This window comes from Eptesicus fuscus, chromosome 6, assembly GCF_027574615.1.
Source record: "Eptesicus fuscus isolate TK198812 chromosome 6, DD_ASM_mEF_20220401, whole genome shotgun sequence".
NCBI classification, from domain to species: domain Eukaryota; kingdom Metazoa; phylum Chordata; class Mammalia; order Chiroptera; family Vespertilionidae; genus Eptesicus; species Eptesicus fuscus.
The window spans coordinates 27,430,597-27,446,755 of record NC_072478.1 but is presented as its reverse complement, the minus strand read 5'-3'; the positions used below and the strand labels follow the sequence as shown (position 1 = coordinate 27,446,755).

At 47.4% G+C, this 16,159-nt stretch overlaps 2 protein-coding genes and 1 long non-coding RNA gene across 3 annotated transcripts; 2 read left to right on the top strand and 1 right to left on the bottom strand.

The window, feature by feature from the left end:
* The first annotated feature begins 1,231 nt into the window (after window positions 1–1,231).
* LOC129149417 (non-histone chromosomal protein HMG-17-like) lies at window positions 1,232–2,056 on the top strand. The gene is made up of 2 exons (XM_054717488.1): window positions 1,232–1,523; window positions 1,891–2,056. The coding sequence occupies exon 1, from the start codon at window positions 1,250–1,252 to the stop codon at window positions 1,520–1,522; it is 273 nt and encodes a 90-aa protein (XP_054573463.1). The 5' UTR covers window positions 1,232–1,249; the 3' UTR covers window position 1,523; window positions 1,891–2,056.
* A 1,608-nt stretch (window positions 2,057–3,664) lies between these two features.
* ARRDC5 (arrestin domain containing 5) lies at window positions 3,665–14,028 on the bottom strand. Its single transcript, XM_008150786.3, has 3 exons — window positions 13,723–14,028; window positions 12,181–12,380; window positions 3,665–4,235 (listed from the first exon to the last, which is right to left on the bottom strand). Exons 1-3 carry the CDS (start codon window positions 13,973–13,975, stop codon window positions 3,681–3,683), a joined length of 1,008 nt encoding a protein of 335 aa, XP_008149008.1. The 5' UTR covers window positions 13,976–14,028; the 3' UTR covers window positions 3,665–3,680.
* Window positions 14,029–14,095: 67 nt separating this feature from the next.
* Window positions 14,096–14,771, top strand: LOC129149418 (uncharacterized). Its single transcript, XR_008556308.1, has 2 exons — window positions 14,096–14,324; window positions 14,490–14,771. It is a non-coding gene; the product is annotated as an uncharacterized LOC129149418 (long non-coding RNA).
* The last annotated feature ends 1,388 nt before the right edge of the window (window positions 14,772–16,159 follow it).

Here is a 16,159-nt window from a genome sequence, read left to right as displayed (position 1 = left end):
GCCAGCAGGGGTACATCCCACCCAGCCCAGCAGCACCGGGAGCCAGCCCCCCCCCCCCCAACTAGCTCATTTGCAGATGTCCTAAGAATGTGGTTATGAAGGGCCTCTCCCTCGACCTCCCCGAAAGATAAAATAATTAAATCTGTACATCCTGTTCACTCTGTCTCCCCCCCCCCCCCCCACCCCCCACACACACACAAAGTTTTATTTAAAACAGTGGCTCAGTTGGAGCTACCCACTTTCTCTTCTGGAATCTTCCAAGGGCTGGGGAGGAGGGCTGCTATTCAAGTGTATATGCCTCCTGCCTGAATCATGGGTGAGGCAAGTGTGGGTATTTTGCAGCCTGTGGTTGCCTGGAGAAATATTTCAGAGTCCTTAGCCAAAGGGAACACACTCTGGTCCACTCCTCTGTTCCTGACTGTGCAGGGCCTTGTTGGCCAAGGCAGTTGCTGTGAGGACCTGATGGAGGTTTTAAGTCAAGGGGTGAGGTGGCCTGATTTGTGTGGAGAGTCCTGGAGTTGCTTGGGGAATAGGATTGTCAGATAAAATCCAGGCTGCCCAGTTAAATTGGAATATCAGACAAATAATGAATGAAGTTGTTTTTTTTTTTTTCTGTTAATCCTCACCCAAGGATAATTTTCCCATTGATTTTTAGAGAGTGGAAGGGAGGGGGCGGAGAGAGAGAGAGAGAGAGAGAGAGAGAGAGAGAGAGAGAGAAGCATCAATGTGAGAGAAACACATTGATTGGTTGCTTCCTGCACACACCCCAACCCCCTAGCTGCACCCCAACCCCCCAACCAGGGAGAGGATCTAACCTGCAACCCAGGTATATGCCCTTGACTGGGAATTGAACCCAAGACCCTTCGGTGTGTGGCCGATGTTCCAACCACGGAGAAACGCCGGCCAGGGATGAATGAAGTTTTAAAATGTATTTTTACTGATTTCAGAGAGGAAGGAAGAGGGAGAGAGAAACATGAATGATGAGAGAGAATCATTGATTGGCTGCCTCCTACACACCCCCTACTGGGATCGAGCCTGCAACCCAGGCATGTGCCCTTGACTGGAATCGAACCTGGGACCCTTCAGTCCACAGGCCGATGCTCTATCCACTGAGCCAAACCGGTTAGTGCTGAGTGAGGTTTTTAAAATAAAGGTTTTGGAGGAGACGAGATCGACCCCCGGACTGAGCAAGGTCCGCGCACTGCTGCATCCCTGTGTCCCGCTGGGACGTCCTGCCACCATCGCCATCATGCCCAAGAGAAAGGCTGAAGGGGATGCTAAAGGAGATAAAGCCAAGGTGAAGGACGAACCACAGAGAAGATCCGCCAGGTTATCAGCTAAACCTGCTCCTCCAAAGCCAGAGCCCAAGCCTAAAAAGGCCCCTGCAAAGAAGGGACAGAAGGTACCGAAAGGGAAAAAGAGGAAAGCTGATGCTGGCAAAGATGGGAATAACCCTGCAGGAAATGGAGATGCCAAAACAGACCAGGCACAGAAAGCTGAAGGTGCTGGAGATGCCAGGTGAAGTGTGCACATATTTGATAACTGTGTATTTCTGGTGACTGTACAGTTTGAAATACTATTTTTTATCAAGTTTTATAAAAATGCAGAATTTTGTTTTACTTTTTTTTTTTAAGCTATGTTGTTAGCACACAGAACACTTCCTTGTTATTTTGTGGGGGAAGGACATATAGTACTAATAGAATGTCTCCAAAGCTGGACTGACATGAGGGGGAAATACATTTCCCTTCTAGTTTTGAGAAACTTCCTCTTGGTTCCTGGGAGGAGGCATCTCTTGATGTTGACACACATTAGCCATCTTGGCACAAACACCTTGTCGTGTGGGAAAACCAAAATTCGTTTTTATGTCCTTTTCTCCCTCTCCACTTGAAGCATAGACTTTGGCTGTCTTAAGCCCAGAGACCTATTGGGACCTGACCCCAAAAAATTGATTTCCAGTATGTTGGGCAATCTGGACTTCCCAGTGTCACCATTGAGATGGCATTCCTCAAAAGAGCAGCAGTTCCTTTTTAGATTGTGGATCTACCGATGGATATTCTCTGCCATTTTCATTTCATTTCCTGAAAGTCAGGGTCGGCTAGTGAAAAGTTGTTAAACAACATGCTTAATGTGAAATGTCAACCCTCACTCTAAACTTTCCCTGTTCAGAGCATCAGATTAAGACTTCATTGGGTTTTTTAGTGGCTTTCTGATTTTGGTAGTTCATTGAAGAAGGGAGTTTGAAAATTGTTGTATACTGTTCACGATTGTCTACCCATGTTCTGCCTGAAATACCATGATTGTTTATGAAAAGTATCTTTAATAAAGCTGGATACAGTTTTTAAAATTATAAAATAAAATAAAATAAAATAAAATAAAATAAAGGTATATCCCAGGAATGGTGTGGGACGTACTTATGCTAAAAAATTTTTTTGTCCCTTTGAAATTCAAATTTAAGTGGGCATCCTGGATTTTATTTGCAGGGAGGGAGACATGGTCAGGAGGCAGGAGATCCAGGTGCAGGTCACTGCACTGGTCCAGGTGAGCAATGATGGATGGATGGATGGAAGCAAGGTGGAGAGAAATGGGAGGATTCTGGGTAGATTTAGGAGAAGGAGCCCCTATGTCTTGCTGATGGATTGGACATGCAGATAAGCATGCCCTTGGCTGGGGGGACTTCGGTTATGGGGAGCCCTGGAGCCCAGGTGGGCTGAGTAGAGGAGGGGCAGGAGCTGATGTGGGTAAGAGGCCTGCAGATGCAGTCCTGGGACTCAACAACCACCTTCCCCTCTGAATTGCTCCAGCCCAGGGTCTCTCCCTCCACACTCCTGACATTTGGGTGTGAGTCAGTCTTTGGGTTGGGGCCTTCCTGGATACGATGGGTGTTGAGCAGCATCCCCAAGTCCCAATGACTTAGTGCCAGAAGCACCCCCTCCCCAAGTGATGGTCCCGTGTCCCCTGGAAGACAGAACCACCCCTGGCTGAGGACCCCTGGTCCAGGCACCAAAAGACCCCAGTGAGGCCTGACCAGCGTGGCTCAGTGGTTGAGCATCAACCTATGACCCAGGAGGTTGGGGTTTGATTCCAGGTCAGGTCACATGCCTGGGTTGCGGGCTCCATCTCCAGTGTGGGTGCGTGCAGGAGGCAGCCTATCAATGATTCTTTCTCATCATTAATGTTTCTATCTCTCCCTCTCTGAAATCAATAATATATATTTTAGCCCTAACCGGTTTGGCTCAGTGGATAGAGAGTCGGCCTGTGGACTGAAGGGTCCCAGGTTCAATTCCGGTCAAGGGCATGTACCTTGGTTGCGGGCACATCCCCAATAGGGGGTGTGCAGTAGGCAGCTGATGGATATTTCTCTCTCATTGATATTTCTAACTCTCTATCCCTCTCCCTTCCTCTCTGTAAAAAATCAATAAAATATATTTTTAAAAAATAATATATATTTAAAAAAGAAAGACTCCAGATGGGTCTGGAGCTGGGGTCCTGGAAGTCTTGTCAGTTCCCTTTGTCCCCTCCTGACGGTGAACTTTCTGGGGATAATATTTATATTATTCCTTAGTGGGTGCCCAAAAGGCTGGAGCTTGGGGAGGTTTAGATAGTGTGCTCCCCACACCAGACTCATGTGAAACCCATCTGTGCAAGACAAAGCAAGGGCTGCTGGTAGAGGGATAAAGCTCTTAATATTTAGAAGTTTGGGCACTTAATTTTGGCAATCCTTGCTCATGGCTAACACTGCCTGCCCCCTCCTGCATCTGGCAGCTGTCTGAGTCCAGGAGGGTGCTGGTGATGATGATGGGAATCTTGGCCTTCACGCTGGTCAGGGACCAGGGCAGGTGCACTGTGCTGACCAGCTCGTACTGGGTGCTCATGATCTCGCCTTCCTGCATGTCGCTGCTCACAGACAAAACCGGTGGGAGGTTGAAGATGCTGACGATCTTGGTGGTGTTGAAAGGTACGATTTGGGTGTTGGCCTCCTGCCGGAGCAGCTCACAGCTCTCCACCCGTGACCGCCGCTCCGTCTTGGGTGTGAAGCCCTCGTACTGCACGTGGGTGTAGAGGGCGAAGATGACAGTCTTGATGCACTTGCTGGTCTGGTTGTTGATCTCCGTGGTGAAGAGGACCCTCTCCCCTGGCATGAAGGTGTTATTTTCCATCTGGATCTGGACGCAGATGGTGCCCTGGCTGCAGCAGTTGTAGGAGACCTTCTTCTCAGTCTCCACAAACAGCGGACTCTAGAAGGGATGGGGTTGGAGGAAATGAACAATTGTGAGGCACTGTGACCACGAGATCCACTCATCTGCCTAACATCCCACTATTTTAGCACTTGTAAGGCTTGAGCCTTTTGGGACATTCCTAGTAAAAGGCATGGAGATGGAATCTAGAATCTTGAGGATTTTGTAGCCAAAAGCCTGGAGTCACCTCCCAGCTTCCTTTAATCAAAGCCCTTTGCCATTCTAAGTATCAATTTCCTTATATGTAAAACGACAGGCCCGGTGCCACAAATTTGTGCATGGGTAGGGTCCCTAGGCCTGGCCGGTGATCAGGGCCGACTGGGGCCTTCCAGCGGGGGCCTTCCTTCATTCTACGCCACCCCCTGGTGGTCAGCACACATCATAGGGAGCAATCGAACTCCCAGTCTCCTGGTCAAACTTCCGAGGGGACACTTTGCATATTAGCCTTTTATATATATAGATAGGGCTAAGAAATCCACAAGATCCTAGCTTTATCCCTAGCTCCCTTACTCATTTGCTGTGTGAACTTGAACAAATGGCTTGAATTCTCTGAGCCTTGGTTTTCTGGGAAAAAGGGAATGTCTTACAATCTAAGCCCAAGACTAAGGTTTACCCAAGTTGCTCAGATTTAAGGAGGAACTATGATGGGCTCTGAATCATGAAAAGAAAACTGTAGGGTTGAAATTACGTAATGTGTTAAAATAAATGCTTCAAAATGCAGCCTTTATATCTACTAGTCAGCTGCTGGATTGCAAATAAAGTCACATATACATTATATTTAATGTGTGGCTTGAGTTACATTTTTTTTTTATTTGTGGATAATATTTAAAAGACTTGATGTAATGTGGGTGGGCTTAGAATTTGCCTGCATGCTTATTCCCTTTAAGCATCAGAGTGATAGAGAATAGTGTTACAAATGCTGCAAAGTCCCCTCAAACTTTCCATTAGTGACATGAGGTTAGTAACTTGAAATTGACTATGATGGGAGTATTTACACCATGGAAATTGGCAAACATTACATATTAGGGCTGTTTTGCACCAGAGCAGGTTGTTAATCATTTACTAGAACAGCACTGCCTCGTCCTGCTTTATCAGCAGGTAGGACTTCTCCCAATTTGTTTCAGAGCTCTATTCACTTAAGAAATAAAACATCAGGCTTGGTGGGCATGGCTCAGTGGTTGAGCGTCATCCTGTGAACCAGGAGGTCACGGTTTAATTCCCGTCAGGGCACGTGCCCAGGTTGCCATGCTCAATCCCTGGTGTGTCCAACTGATCAATGATTCTCCCTCATCACCAATGTTTCGATCTCTCTCTCTCCCTTCCTCTCTGAAATCAATAATAAAAAAAAGAAATAAAACATCAGTATTGCACAACTATGTAAACTATACACTTAAAAATGGTTAAGATGGCAAATTTTATGTTATGTATTATTACCACAATTTAAAATAAAAATAGCCCTGGCTGGTGGGATCAGTGGTTAAAGCATCAGCCCCTGCACCAAAGGGTCGTGGTTGGATTCTGATCAAGGGCATGTACCTGGGTTGCAGGTATGATCCTTGGCCCCAGTGCGGCGCTTTCAGGAGGCAACCAATTAATATGTCTCTGCCACATCAATGTTTCTCTCTCTCTTTCTTTGCCACTCCCCCCTCTCTAAAAGTTAATAGAAAAAAAAACATAACCTCTGATGAGGATTAACAAATAAATAAATAAAACATCAGCCATCTCATTGAAGCCCCTGTGGACCCCTCCCCAATGCATCACCTTTTCTTTCCCTAGAGGTAAGCATTATCTTGAATTTGGGGTTTATTATATCTATGCATTTTTAAAAACCCCAAACATTATTAAAAAATACAACTCAGATACAGAAAACTTCACAAAACAAATGTATAACCCTGTGAATTATTATATGGCCAACCCTCTTATAACAGCCACCCAAGTCAAGAAGTAGGAATTTGCCTGTTTCCCCCTCCCCCCCAAAAAAACTTCCTCATATATGCCCAAAATGCAACTATCCTGAATTTTATGATATTTATTTAAGTTTTCAAAAATTGATTTCTATAGAGAGAGAGAGAGAGAGAGAGAGAGAGAGAGAGAGAGAGAGAAACATCAATTGGCTGCCTCCTGCCCATCGGGGATTGAGTGCACAACCTGGGCATGTGCCCTGACTGGAATTGAACCAGAACCGAACTGGCAATCTTTTGGTGCATGGCACAATGCCCAACCAACTGAGCCACACTGGCCAGGGCACAATAATTCTGAATTTTATTTATTTATTTATTTATATATATATATTTATTGATTTCAGAGAGGAAGGGAGAGAGATAGATAGAAACATAAATGATGAGAGCAGCAATGATTGGCTGCCTCCTGCACGTCCCCTATTGGGGGGGGGATTGAGTCTGCAACCCAGCATGTGCCTTTGACTGGAATCAAACCTGGGACCCTTTAGTCTGCAGGCTGATGCTCTATCCACTGAACCAAACCGGCGAGGGCCAATTCTGAATTTTATAGTAATCACTTTCTTTTACCTGCTCATGTGTATGTGTAGGGTCCTAACTAAGATATATTGTTTTAGGAAAAAAGCATGTAAAGAATAATAATCGTAAAAGAATAATATAAAAACCTAAAATGTATCTTCCAATACGTTTGAGAAATAAAACATTACCTATTATACTGAAATCTCCTGTGTTCTGTGGGCTTCCCCTCACTGCTCCCTCTCTTCTCTCTGCACAGCCAGCCATAATCTGAATTTGGCATTTGTGATTCTCAGAGAATTTTCACATTATTTAGGAATACATCTCCCCCCCCCCCCCATATTTTAAATAAGTCAAACTGCATATGTCTCCTAGCAAGTTGCTTTTTCCAGCTCAATATTCTGTGTTTGAAATGCATTCACATTGGTGCCTGCCATTCTGGCTCATTAGTCTTCAGGAATGCAACTGAGCATGTTGCAAAATAATTTATTCATCTCTTATGATGGACATTTATATTTTTCCATGAGTTTGATATCATAAAAATGCTAGAAGGAGCAGCCTGAAGACAATTTTCTTGGGCTTACACCACGAGTTTCTCTAGGGCATGAATTGGCAAACTTTTTCTGTAAAGGAACTGATAATAATTATAGTTTAGATTTTGCAAGCCATATACAGTATTTATATTATTCCTTTTTAAAAAAACCCACACAGTTAAAACATAGATTTTAACATTGAGGCAAAGAATACAAATCTGTATGTACATCTTCACCTAGGTCCGTGAAGGAGAAGCAAGTTTATGAACTTCTGTTTATCCTTGTTACATGCCTGCTGATATTTCCTGTTCTACTCTATTTATTTGATTTATTTTAAAAATGTTGGTTGCAATCCTCCGGATTTATTTTTGTTATTTCTAGTCTATTTACTCTAGCCTATAATTTTGTTATATATAAAACAAAAATTTTATAAAAATTAGCTAGTTGTAATCCACCAAGTTTTTTTTTTTTCCTGGAAAACTCTATTCTATTCTTTCACTTAAAGTCTATTGCAACCCACCAAACTGACTTTTTCTGATATTTCTATTCTACTTATTTTATTCTCTATTCTTTCTTCATATATAAAAATATAGAAATGATTTTATAAATATATATACTATATATACACTGTATGTATGTGTGTGTGTGTGTGTGTGTGTGTGTGTGTGTGTGTGTGTGTGTGTGTTTGCAACCCACAACATTGATATTTTCTTATTTTGGTCTTGCCTATTCTTTCATTTTACAGAAACGTGTTTGCAACCGGCTGAATTGATTTTGCAAACCACTAATGGGTCATGATCTGAGACTTGAAAAGCACTGCTCTAGGTCCACTGTGTTTCCCTTGGAGACCTCGGGTGACCCCCGACCCCTTTGGACCTCAGCTCCTGTCCTCTGCCTGTGGCCCCTACTTCTCTTTAGCCTTCACGTGCTTCCCTTTCTCTAGGAAGGCTGGTTGCAGGGAGTTTAGGTTCTAAATCCCTCTACTGTTATTCGAAATTGCGTGGCATGCGTTAGGACCCTGCGCGTGTTAAGGAACTCCCTGCTCTAACTCAAAGCAGCATAGGCTGTAGTTCTGTCCTGGCCCTGAAGGTGGTGTGGAGAGCAACCAGCGGAGGCCCAGGAGACCTCCACGTCTGACCAGTAACATTTCCAATGCAAAGCCAACATTGGAGTTCTTAGGCCTGAGAGTTTTTTTGGGACCCTGTATTTCTTCGGCATATATGAAACTTTGGGAGGTGGGTTCATTCATTCAACTGGTTTTTATTTGCATCTACTTGGTGCCAAGTTTAGGGAAAACGCATAGCAATGAAGACCTGCTCTGGTTGAGGAGATGGACATAAATGGTACGTGTGAAACACACCAGGTCATTTCTGGTTGAGACCGTGATGAGGCTGTGATGGGATGCAAATGGGGGAAATAATGAGATAAGGGGAGCTGGAATGGGGGCGCCCTTAGAGTTGCTAGTTGGGAAGGGACTCTAGGACAAGCTCCTCTCCCAAATGGTACTGAGTGTTGGAAGACGGGATGAGTCATGTCTTCCAAACCCTAACGGTACAAAGAGTGGAGGGGATGTGGAGATATTGGAACCCTGTGCATTGCTGGTGGCAAGGTAAGATGGCGCCGTGGAAAACAGGCAGTTCCTCAAAAGGTGCAACAGCCTTACCGTCTGTCCCAGCAATTCCACTCCAGGAATCCACCCAGAGAAGGGAAGGCTCACGCCCACACAAACACCGGTACCTGAATGTTCACAGCAGCATGATTCACCATAACCAAGGAAGCAGCCCAAGTGTCTGTCAGTGGGGGAACAGATACACGAAATGCAGCCCACCCGTGCACTGAGGTAGCCTTAAAAAGGAGTGAAGCACTGCCACTCGCTACACCACGGATGGGCCTTGAACACAGGACGCTCAGTGAGAGAAGCCAGACACCAAAGGCCACCCCGTGTGTGATTCCACTGATGTGAAATGTTCAGAACAGGCACATCCACAGAGACAGAGTGGGTTAGTGGTTGTCAGGAGGCTGGGGTCCGGGCAAAGGGAGGCTGGGTGTGACAGCTAGGGGGTGCAAACATTTCTTTTGGGGGTGATGAAATGGTCTAAAATCGACGGTGGTGATGGTTGCCTAACTCTGTGTACACTTTAAGTGGGTGAGTTATAAGGCATGAGAGTTACATCTCAATAAAGCTGTTAGAAATAAAAAGTGGAAGGGGAAAGTTTCTTTGCTTCCAGCTCCCCTCCCCCCTCCCAAGAGGCAGCGTTTGTGGCCAGTTGCTCTGCTCTCCTTCCTGCAAGGAAGCAATTTGTTTTCACCACCAACAGCGGCAGGCGAGGCCTGCTGCTCTGAACTTTGCTTTCTTCATTCATCCCAGGGGCTTGGAGATCCTGACAAGGGGAGCTGCCTCATTCCATCCCTGTCTGTCTGTCCCTTCTGCTTTACCGCATAGAATATGTCTTTTTGACTGGGTATTCCTACGAAAACAATTTCCTAAGCAACAAACATTAGACTTTCCAATTTTTTTTGCCACTAGAGACAGTGCTGTGGGGAGTCATGTCACACATGTGAAAGAACATCATTAGGAGAAATTTCTAGAAGGGGAACGACTGGGGCAAAGTGCATGTTTGTTTTAATATGGATAGATGCAGCTAAGTTGCCCTGCATGGGCTTGTGGCCGTTTATTCGGTCATCGGCAATGCAGGTGGATGAAGACATGGCTTCTGAGCAAAGATCAGAAGGGTAGGAAGGTCACATTATAGTGTTCCAAGCTGAGGGAACAACTTGTGCAAAGGTCCTGGGGCAGGACTGTGCCTGGTGTGTTGGAGGAACAGTGAGGAGGCCCGTGTGGCTGGAGCAGAGTGAGGGGGGCGGTGCCGAGCGAGAGGGAGGACATGAAGGTACAGAGGAAATGGAGGCTGGTCATGCAGGACCTTGTGGGCCGTGGGGAAGACTTGGGCTTTTCCCCCCAGGAAGGTAGGCACCCTGGAGGGCTGTGGGCAGAGGAAGGTCATCACCTGACTTCCTCAGTCTGCTCTGAGAAGGACAGACTGTTGGGGGTTAAGACTATGCCTCTACTTGAATCAGAGTAGCTGCCTCTGCCCTGGCCCCCCAGCTCCTGCCCTCACCCTGCCTCTATCCTGCCTCGGGACTTTTGCACGTGTTGTGCGCTCTGCCTAAAACACTCTACCGCCATGGCTTCCCCCTTCCTCTTTCAATTCTCTACTAAAATGTCACCTCCTCCAAGAGGCCTCCCTTGACCAGTTTGGTTAAAACAGTCCTGAGTAGTTGGAAAAACGGTATTTTCATACTCTCAAAACCTATCTGTGATAACTCTCTTTGCTGCTATGACAGCGATTTTAGCTCTTCCCACTTTCTGGGTGCCTCCCACGTGTAGACATCGTGCTGGGTGCATAGCAGTCCACACAGGCACCCACTGAGGAAAGTGTTGCTGTTATTATTGTTATTCATTATTCCCATGGCACAGATCGGGAAAATATAGGCCCTGCAAGGTGCTGGTAAGGCTATCTGGCTCACAAAGAGTCTGGTGGCGGAGATATAAAGCAGGGTCGGACCCAACACCAGTGTTTTGTCCCCAGCTCCTGCCTTGTGCCCTTGGTGCCCCAGACTGCCTCTGAGGAGCCCAGAGAAGAGACATGGCCTGCTCAAGGTCACACAGGGAGCAGGCGGCTAAGCAGGCCTTGAGCTTAGATCTGCTCATCCCAGGGCTGATCCACCCCTCCAAGCATCTACCTCTCCTGGCAGCCTCCCCAAACCATCCCATGAGATTGGCTGGACTAGAAAGGACCTCCTTGTCACACAGGTAACAAATATAGGTGCTGGCAACAGTGACAAGATTTCCTGCCCCTTGCCAGGCACTCTGTGAAGCCCCGGACTGACGTGCATTAACTCCACTCATTACTCCCTCCATGACCTAGGACAGTGGTCGGCAAACCACGGCTCGCGAGCCACACGCGGCTCTTTGGCCTCTTGAGTGTGGCTCTTCCACAAAATACCACGTGCGGGAGCGCACGTACAGTGCGACTGAAACTTCGTGGCCCATGCGCAGAAGTCGGTTTTCGGCTCTGAAAAGAAATTTCAATTGTTGTACTGTTGATATTTGGCTCTGTTGACTAATGAGTTTGCCGACCACTGACCTAGGAGGCAGGCACTGGCTCTCTGCTCATTTCCCAGACGAGGACAAGGAGACACCGAGAGGCAAGGTCACTTCTAGAGGGTCACACAGCAGGAAAGGGGGTGGGTGGGTGTCTGGGATTTTAATCAGGGCCTCAAAAATGAAAATGCCAGCTCCCTGAGCCACCACACTGATAGCAAATGAGTCCCCAGGAAGGTGAAGTGACTGTGGTCAACGTTCCTCTACCCGCCCAACTTCCGCCTCTGCACCTGGGCCTCCAGAAACCACCCAGAAATCCTTCTCCGCTCAGGCCGACGGATGCCACATGCCCTTCCTTCCCCTGGGATGGAGGCCACGGCCTTCCCTTCCTTCTCGGGGGGAGCGGGGGGGGGGGGGACACCACCTGCATTGTCTGAGGGCTCAAAGCCCAAGAAGAGGCACTGCGTGTCCAAGTCTCTCTCTAACCCAGGGGGTGACGAGGGGACCTCGGCTCAGTCTTCACTTACTGTAGGGTCCAGGACATTGGGGCCTGATCGTTCTCTGTGGGGTGCCATCCACCAAAGCCAGGAGCACACCCAATGGTGACAACCGCAGATGTCCCCAGACATTGCCCAGTTGAATCACCCCGGTTGAGACCCACGGCGTAGCTCCTGCCCTGGTTTCTGATTCACACTTGTGCACTCACTGGGCCTGGGGAGCCTCCACCACCATTCCCTTCTCCCCTGCCAGGGCCTTCTCAGTCGCACACATGCCCCCTGCCTCCCTGGAGCTTTGAGGAACAAGCCCCACCACGGCTCCTTCCCCATTACTACCTGGTTTTCTCTGCGGAAGTCCGAAGTCCCTTGAACCCACAAGTACATTCTCTTCTTTGCTAGAATGTGCTCCCGGCCCATGCAGGAGGCTTGCACGTAGTAGAAGACATGGCCAATTTTGCTGGTAAAGGTAGAAGGAAGCCTGGGAGGTAAGTTGAAATGGAAATCAAAGGTGTGGCTGCCTGCACTTAACCAATTATCTGAAAGCAAAACACACCGATGCCATCAGAAGGTTCTAGAAGCTTTTTTTCCCTTTTCTTTTTTTTTTTTTTTTCTTCCATTTTGTTTTCCTCTTTAGTTATTGCTTTGGTTGGGGAGGTTGTTCTGGACCTGGCCTGCCTGTCCCAGAGCTCGGCTGAGCTAGGTGCTTTTAGGGACCTGAATGGCCCATTAACATTAGGCCTTGGCTTCAGGGGGGCTGGAAGGGGGTGCCCCAGGTGGGTGACACGGCTGGTGTGGTTGCTCCAAAACAATGGCAGGATTCACTCAGTTCTGCCTTGGGTCCGAGGAACTGGTCCTCATGATTCCGTCCCCAGGAGGACATGGCTTCTGAATCCCGCTACTGGGAATTAGAGGGATTCATTCAACAAACACATCTTGAGCCCCTGCTGTATGCCAGAGGCTCTTTTAGGCAGTGTTTGCAGCAGTGATCAAGGCAGCCACATCTCCTTGCCCTCACAGAGCTCAGTCTTCAGTGCACTGTAAACAGCAGCATACAGTAGGTGCTTAATATCTGTTGATTGAGTGGACACTGAGGACCAGGGAGAAACTCACTCTGTCCCCATTTCTGTGACCTTACTGTTTATTTTTTGCATTTCTCCAAAAACCCTCTTATGGTTGTGTTTTTCCCGCCTGAAGGCAACCAAATGACAGCAGGGACCATGTGTGTTTTCTTCGCTGCTGTATCCCCAGCACCTGGCACAGTGTTGTGTACAGCAGGTGCTCACTAAATGTTGGTGAAATAAATGAATGAACCTATTGCAGGCTTAAGGTTGATGCTTTTGTGGGGGAATACAGTCTCTCGGAAACGGGGAAGGGCGGGTGGTGCCTAATGCTGGGGTGGTACTGGGCAGGTGAGAGTTTTGGTTGAAAAACATTAACATTTATCAAGCACTTACTGTATACCCCGCACGATCTAAGCCACTAAGTCATTAAGTCCTCAAAGAAATCCCACGAGGCAGGACTTGTTATTTCCACTTTCCAGATGGCTAAACTGGGACACAGAGAGGCCACATAATTGCTGAGTATTAAGAGGTGGCATCTTGCTGTTCCTCCCCTAGACGTCTGCATGGCTCCTGACCCTCCCATCACTCATATTTGTGCTCTGCTGTCACCTCTTTGGAAAGACCTCCATGACCAGCTCCTTATATCTTATTTTCGTGTATCTGATGGTCATTGTTTTACATGGATTCCCTCTTAGGGAGAAGCCACATCTCTGCCCATTTCTGATATCCCTGGGGTTTGTTGACTGACTAACATGTGTTTACCTTCCAGACCCAGGTTCCTATTACGTTTAGGGTTGGCTGCTGGCCTCATCCTTACCCTTCACTGGGAACATCTTTGACTTGTGTACATAGTCGGCCTTGTTGTTGCAAATAATATCTCTGCTATAATCACGGGATGCCCCGGTTTCTTCGCTCCACTCCACGTAACCCCTTCCCACGAGCTCCACCTTCACAATGGGGTCCACCAGGGTGCTGTTCAGGGTGAGAACCACCTGCCCTTTTATGCAGGAGCCGGCCAGGTAGACCGCATCCTTGGGCAGCACTAATTCGATCGACTTCACCACAGACATGGAGCGTTGGGCGGGTGGAGACACATCCTCCCCCCTCCTCCATGCCACTGAGATGCCGGGTTCCTTGGCCTCAGTGAGGTCACCTGTCTGTGACATCATCCAGCCAGGGTTCTGGGAAGGGATCCCCAATGACCAGGAGGAAGGGAGGCAGCAGCTTGGGAATCCCGGAGTCCTCCCTGGTTTGTAAAATGGAAGCCTGGGAAAGAACACCCTTTCCTAGAAAATGACAAGCAAGTGAACAAAAACAACCCTAAGACGCCAACCTTCCTGCCACCCAGGGAACACTTGTCACCATGCCAGAGGTTTAGGGGCCTTGGGTGGGAAGAATTCGTCCAACCACTCTGCTGAGGTAGGTGTTGTGAGCTCTATGTGCAGATGGAGCAAATGAGCCCAGAGGTATTTTTTGCCCCATCAGATGGCCCCCAAATTTGCTATGTGTGCCCCTCAGGATTCACACATTGTTTTGGGGTCAGACACAATCATTTTCATTTTAATGGTTCTATATTCTTCCCAGTCTGTGTTAGAAAAAAGATTAAAGATGTGGCCAGGACATGAAATCTGATGTGAACTGAAGCTGCTCAGAGGTCTGTGTGGTCCTACCTACACGTGGATGCCACCATGAAGGACCATCTCCCTGCACCACTGACATTTCTCTTTATGCCCGTGTCTGCCCCATTGGATGGGAAGTGCCTCCAGGGCGGGACTTCGTCTCAGTAAGCTTTGTGTCCACCAATGTCTGCTGGATCCAGGACCTGATTGCACCAGGGAGATCAATAAAAGTTTGCCGAACATCTTACTGACCTTCAAGAGTGTATCATTTTGCAAAAGGGAAATTGAGGTCCTTTGTGCCCTAGTGGTTATTCCTGGTGCCTAAGTGGGAGTGACACTAAAGCAAAAGAGGCATTGGAAAGTGTCCATTCCCCAGACTCTGGGAGGGTCTCATTCATCATCTTAGCTGTTTTAGTTTACATGATCTCTTTTGTGGACATCGACATATTGTCACCCTAAACGGTTTGTAAGTGTCTTTTGGAGAAATGTGGCATAGTATCTTTTTAAAAAAATGTGTTTTAAAGAGAAAGAGAAAGGGAGAAAGCGAGAAACATCAGTTTGTTGTTCCACTCATCTACACATTCGTTGGTTGACTCCTGTATGTGCCCTGACCGGAGATGGAACACACAACCTTGGTGCATCGGGACAGCACTAACCAGCTGAGCCACCTGGCCTGTATCTTACTCATGTTTATTTATTTATTAATTTTAATCCTTATCTGAGGATATTTTCCCCATTGGTGTCCAGAGAGAGGGGGGAAGATGGAAGGGAGGAGTGGGGAGGTGGGGAGGTGGGGAGGGAGGGAGAGAGGGAGAAAGAGGGAGAGAGGGAGAGAGGGAGAGGGAGAGAGAGAAGGAGAGGGAGAGAGAGAGAGAGGGATAGAGAGAGAGAGAGGGGAGAGAGAGAGAAACATCAACAGAAACCACCCACAGACACAGTGATTGGTTGCCTCCTGCACCCACCCCTACTGGGTCTGGGGAACCTGCAACCAAGGAATGTGCCCTTGATGGGGAATTGAACCTGAGACCAATTGTTCCGCAGGCTGACCCTCTAATCACTGAGCAACACTGGCAAGAGCTTATCCATGTTTGTTAATTAACCCAAGCAGCCCCTCTGTCTCGAAATGACTAGAGAAATGGGGACCTGTGTCACCAGTTCTTGTGAACATTTCTGCAGGAAAAGCCAGATGCTTCTTTCCGTGTTACTTAACTTCAGATTTCCAAGGAGCCTGGACTGTGCCCTGTATTAATGTACAGAAAGAATGTATTACCCCTTCGGGCCATGCTGAGTTTCTGCAACAGCAGGTTCAACAGATGATATGTGCGCAGCAGGAACAGGCCAGGTTCCTGCAGCAGGCGTTCTCAATTTGGAAGGTCTCATTTGCTTCACAGGCTCCAGTAGGCCTGATTGAGACCTGCTCACACCTGTGACATGGTCTATTCGTGGCTGAATGCTGAGCACTCAGAAGTGCATTTGGTAATAGTCTTGATGTTAGAGAAAGTTAGCATCTGGACTTCGTGTATTGGAGTGTATTAGTTTTCTATGGCTGCTATAACAAATTACCCCACATTTAGTGGCTTGAAACAACACAACTTAATTCTCTTCCAGTGCTGGAGGTAAGAAGTCTAAAACGGG

What these genes read in the sequence shown, in the direction of transcription:
- LOC129149417 (XM_054717488.1), top strand. Translation starts at nt 1,250, where the DNA reads ATGCCCAAGAGAAAGGCTGAAGGGGATGCTAAAGGAGATAAAGCCAAG.
- ARRDC5 (XM_008150786.3), bottom strand. Translation starts at nt 13,975, where the DNA reads ATGTCTGTGGTGAAGTCGATCGAATTAGTGCTGCCCAAGGATGCGGTC. An exon ending in AAAGATGTTCCCAGTGAAGG is followed by an intron (nt 12,381 to 13,722) that starts GTAAGGATGAGG and finishes TTTTGCTTTCAG; the next exon opens with ATAATTGGTTAAGTGCAGGC. An exon ending in ACTTCCGCAGAGAAAACCAG is followed by an intron (nt 4,236 to 12,180) that starts GTAGTAATGGGG and finishes CATCCCTTCTAG; the next exon opens with AGTCCGCTGTTTGTGGAGAC.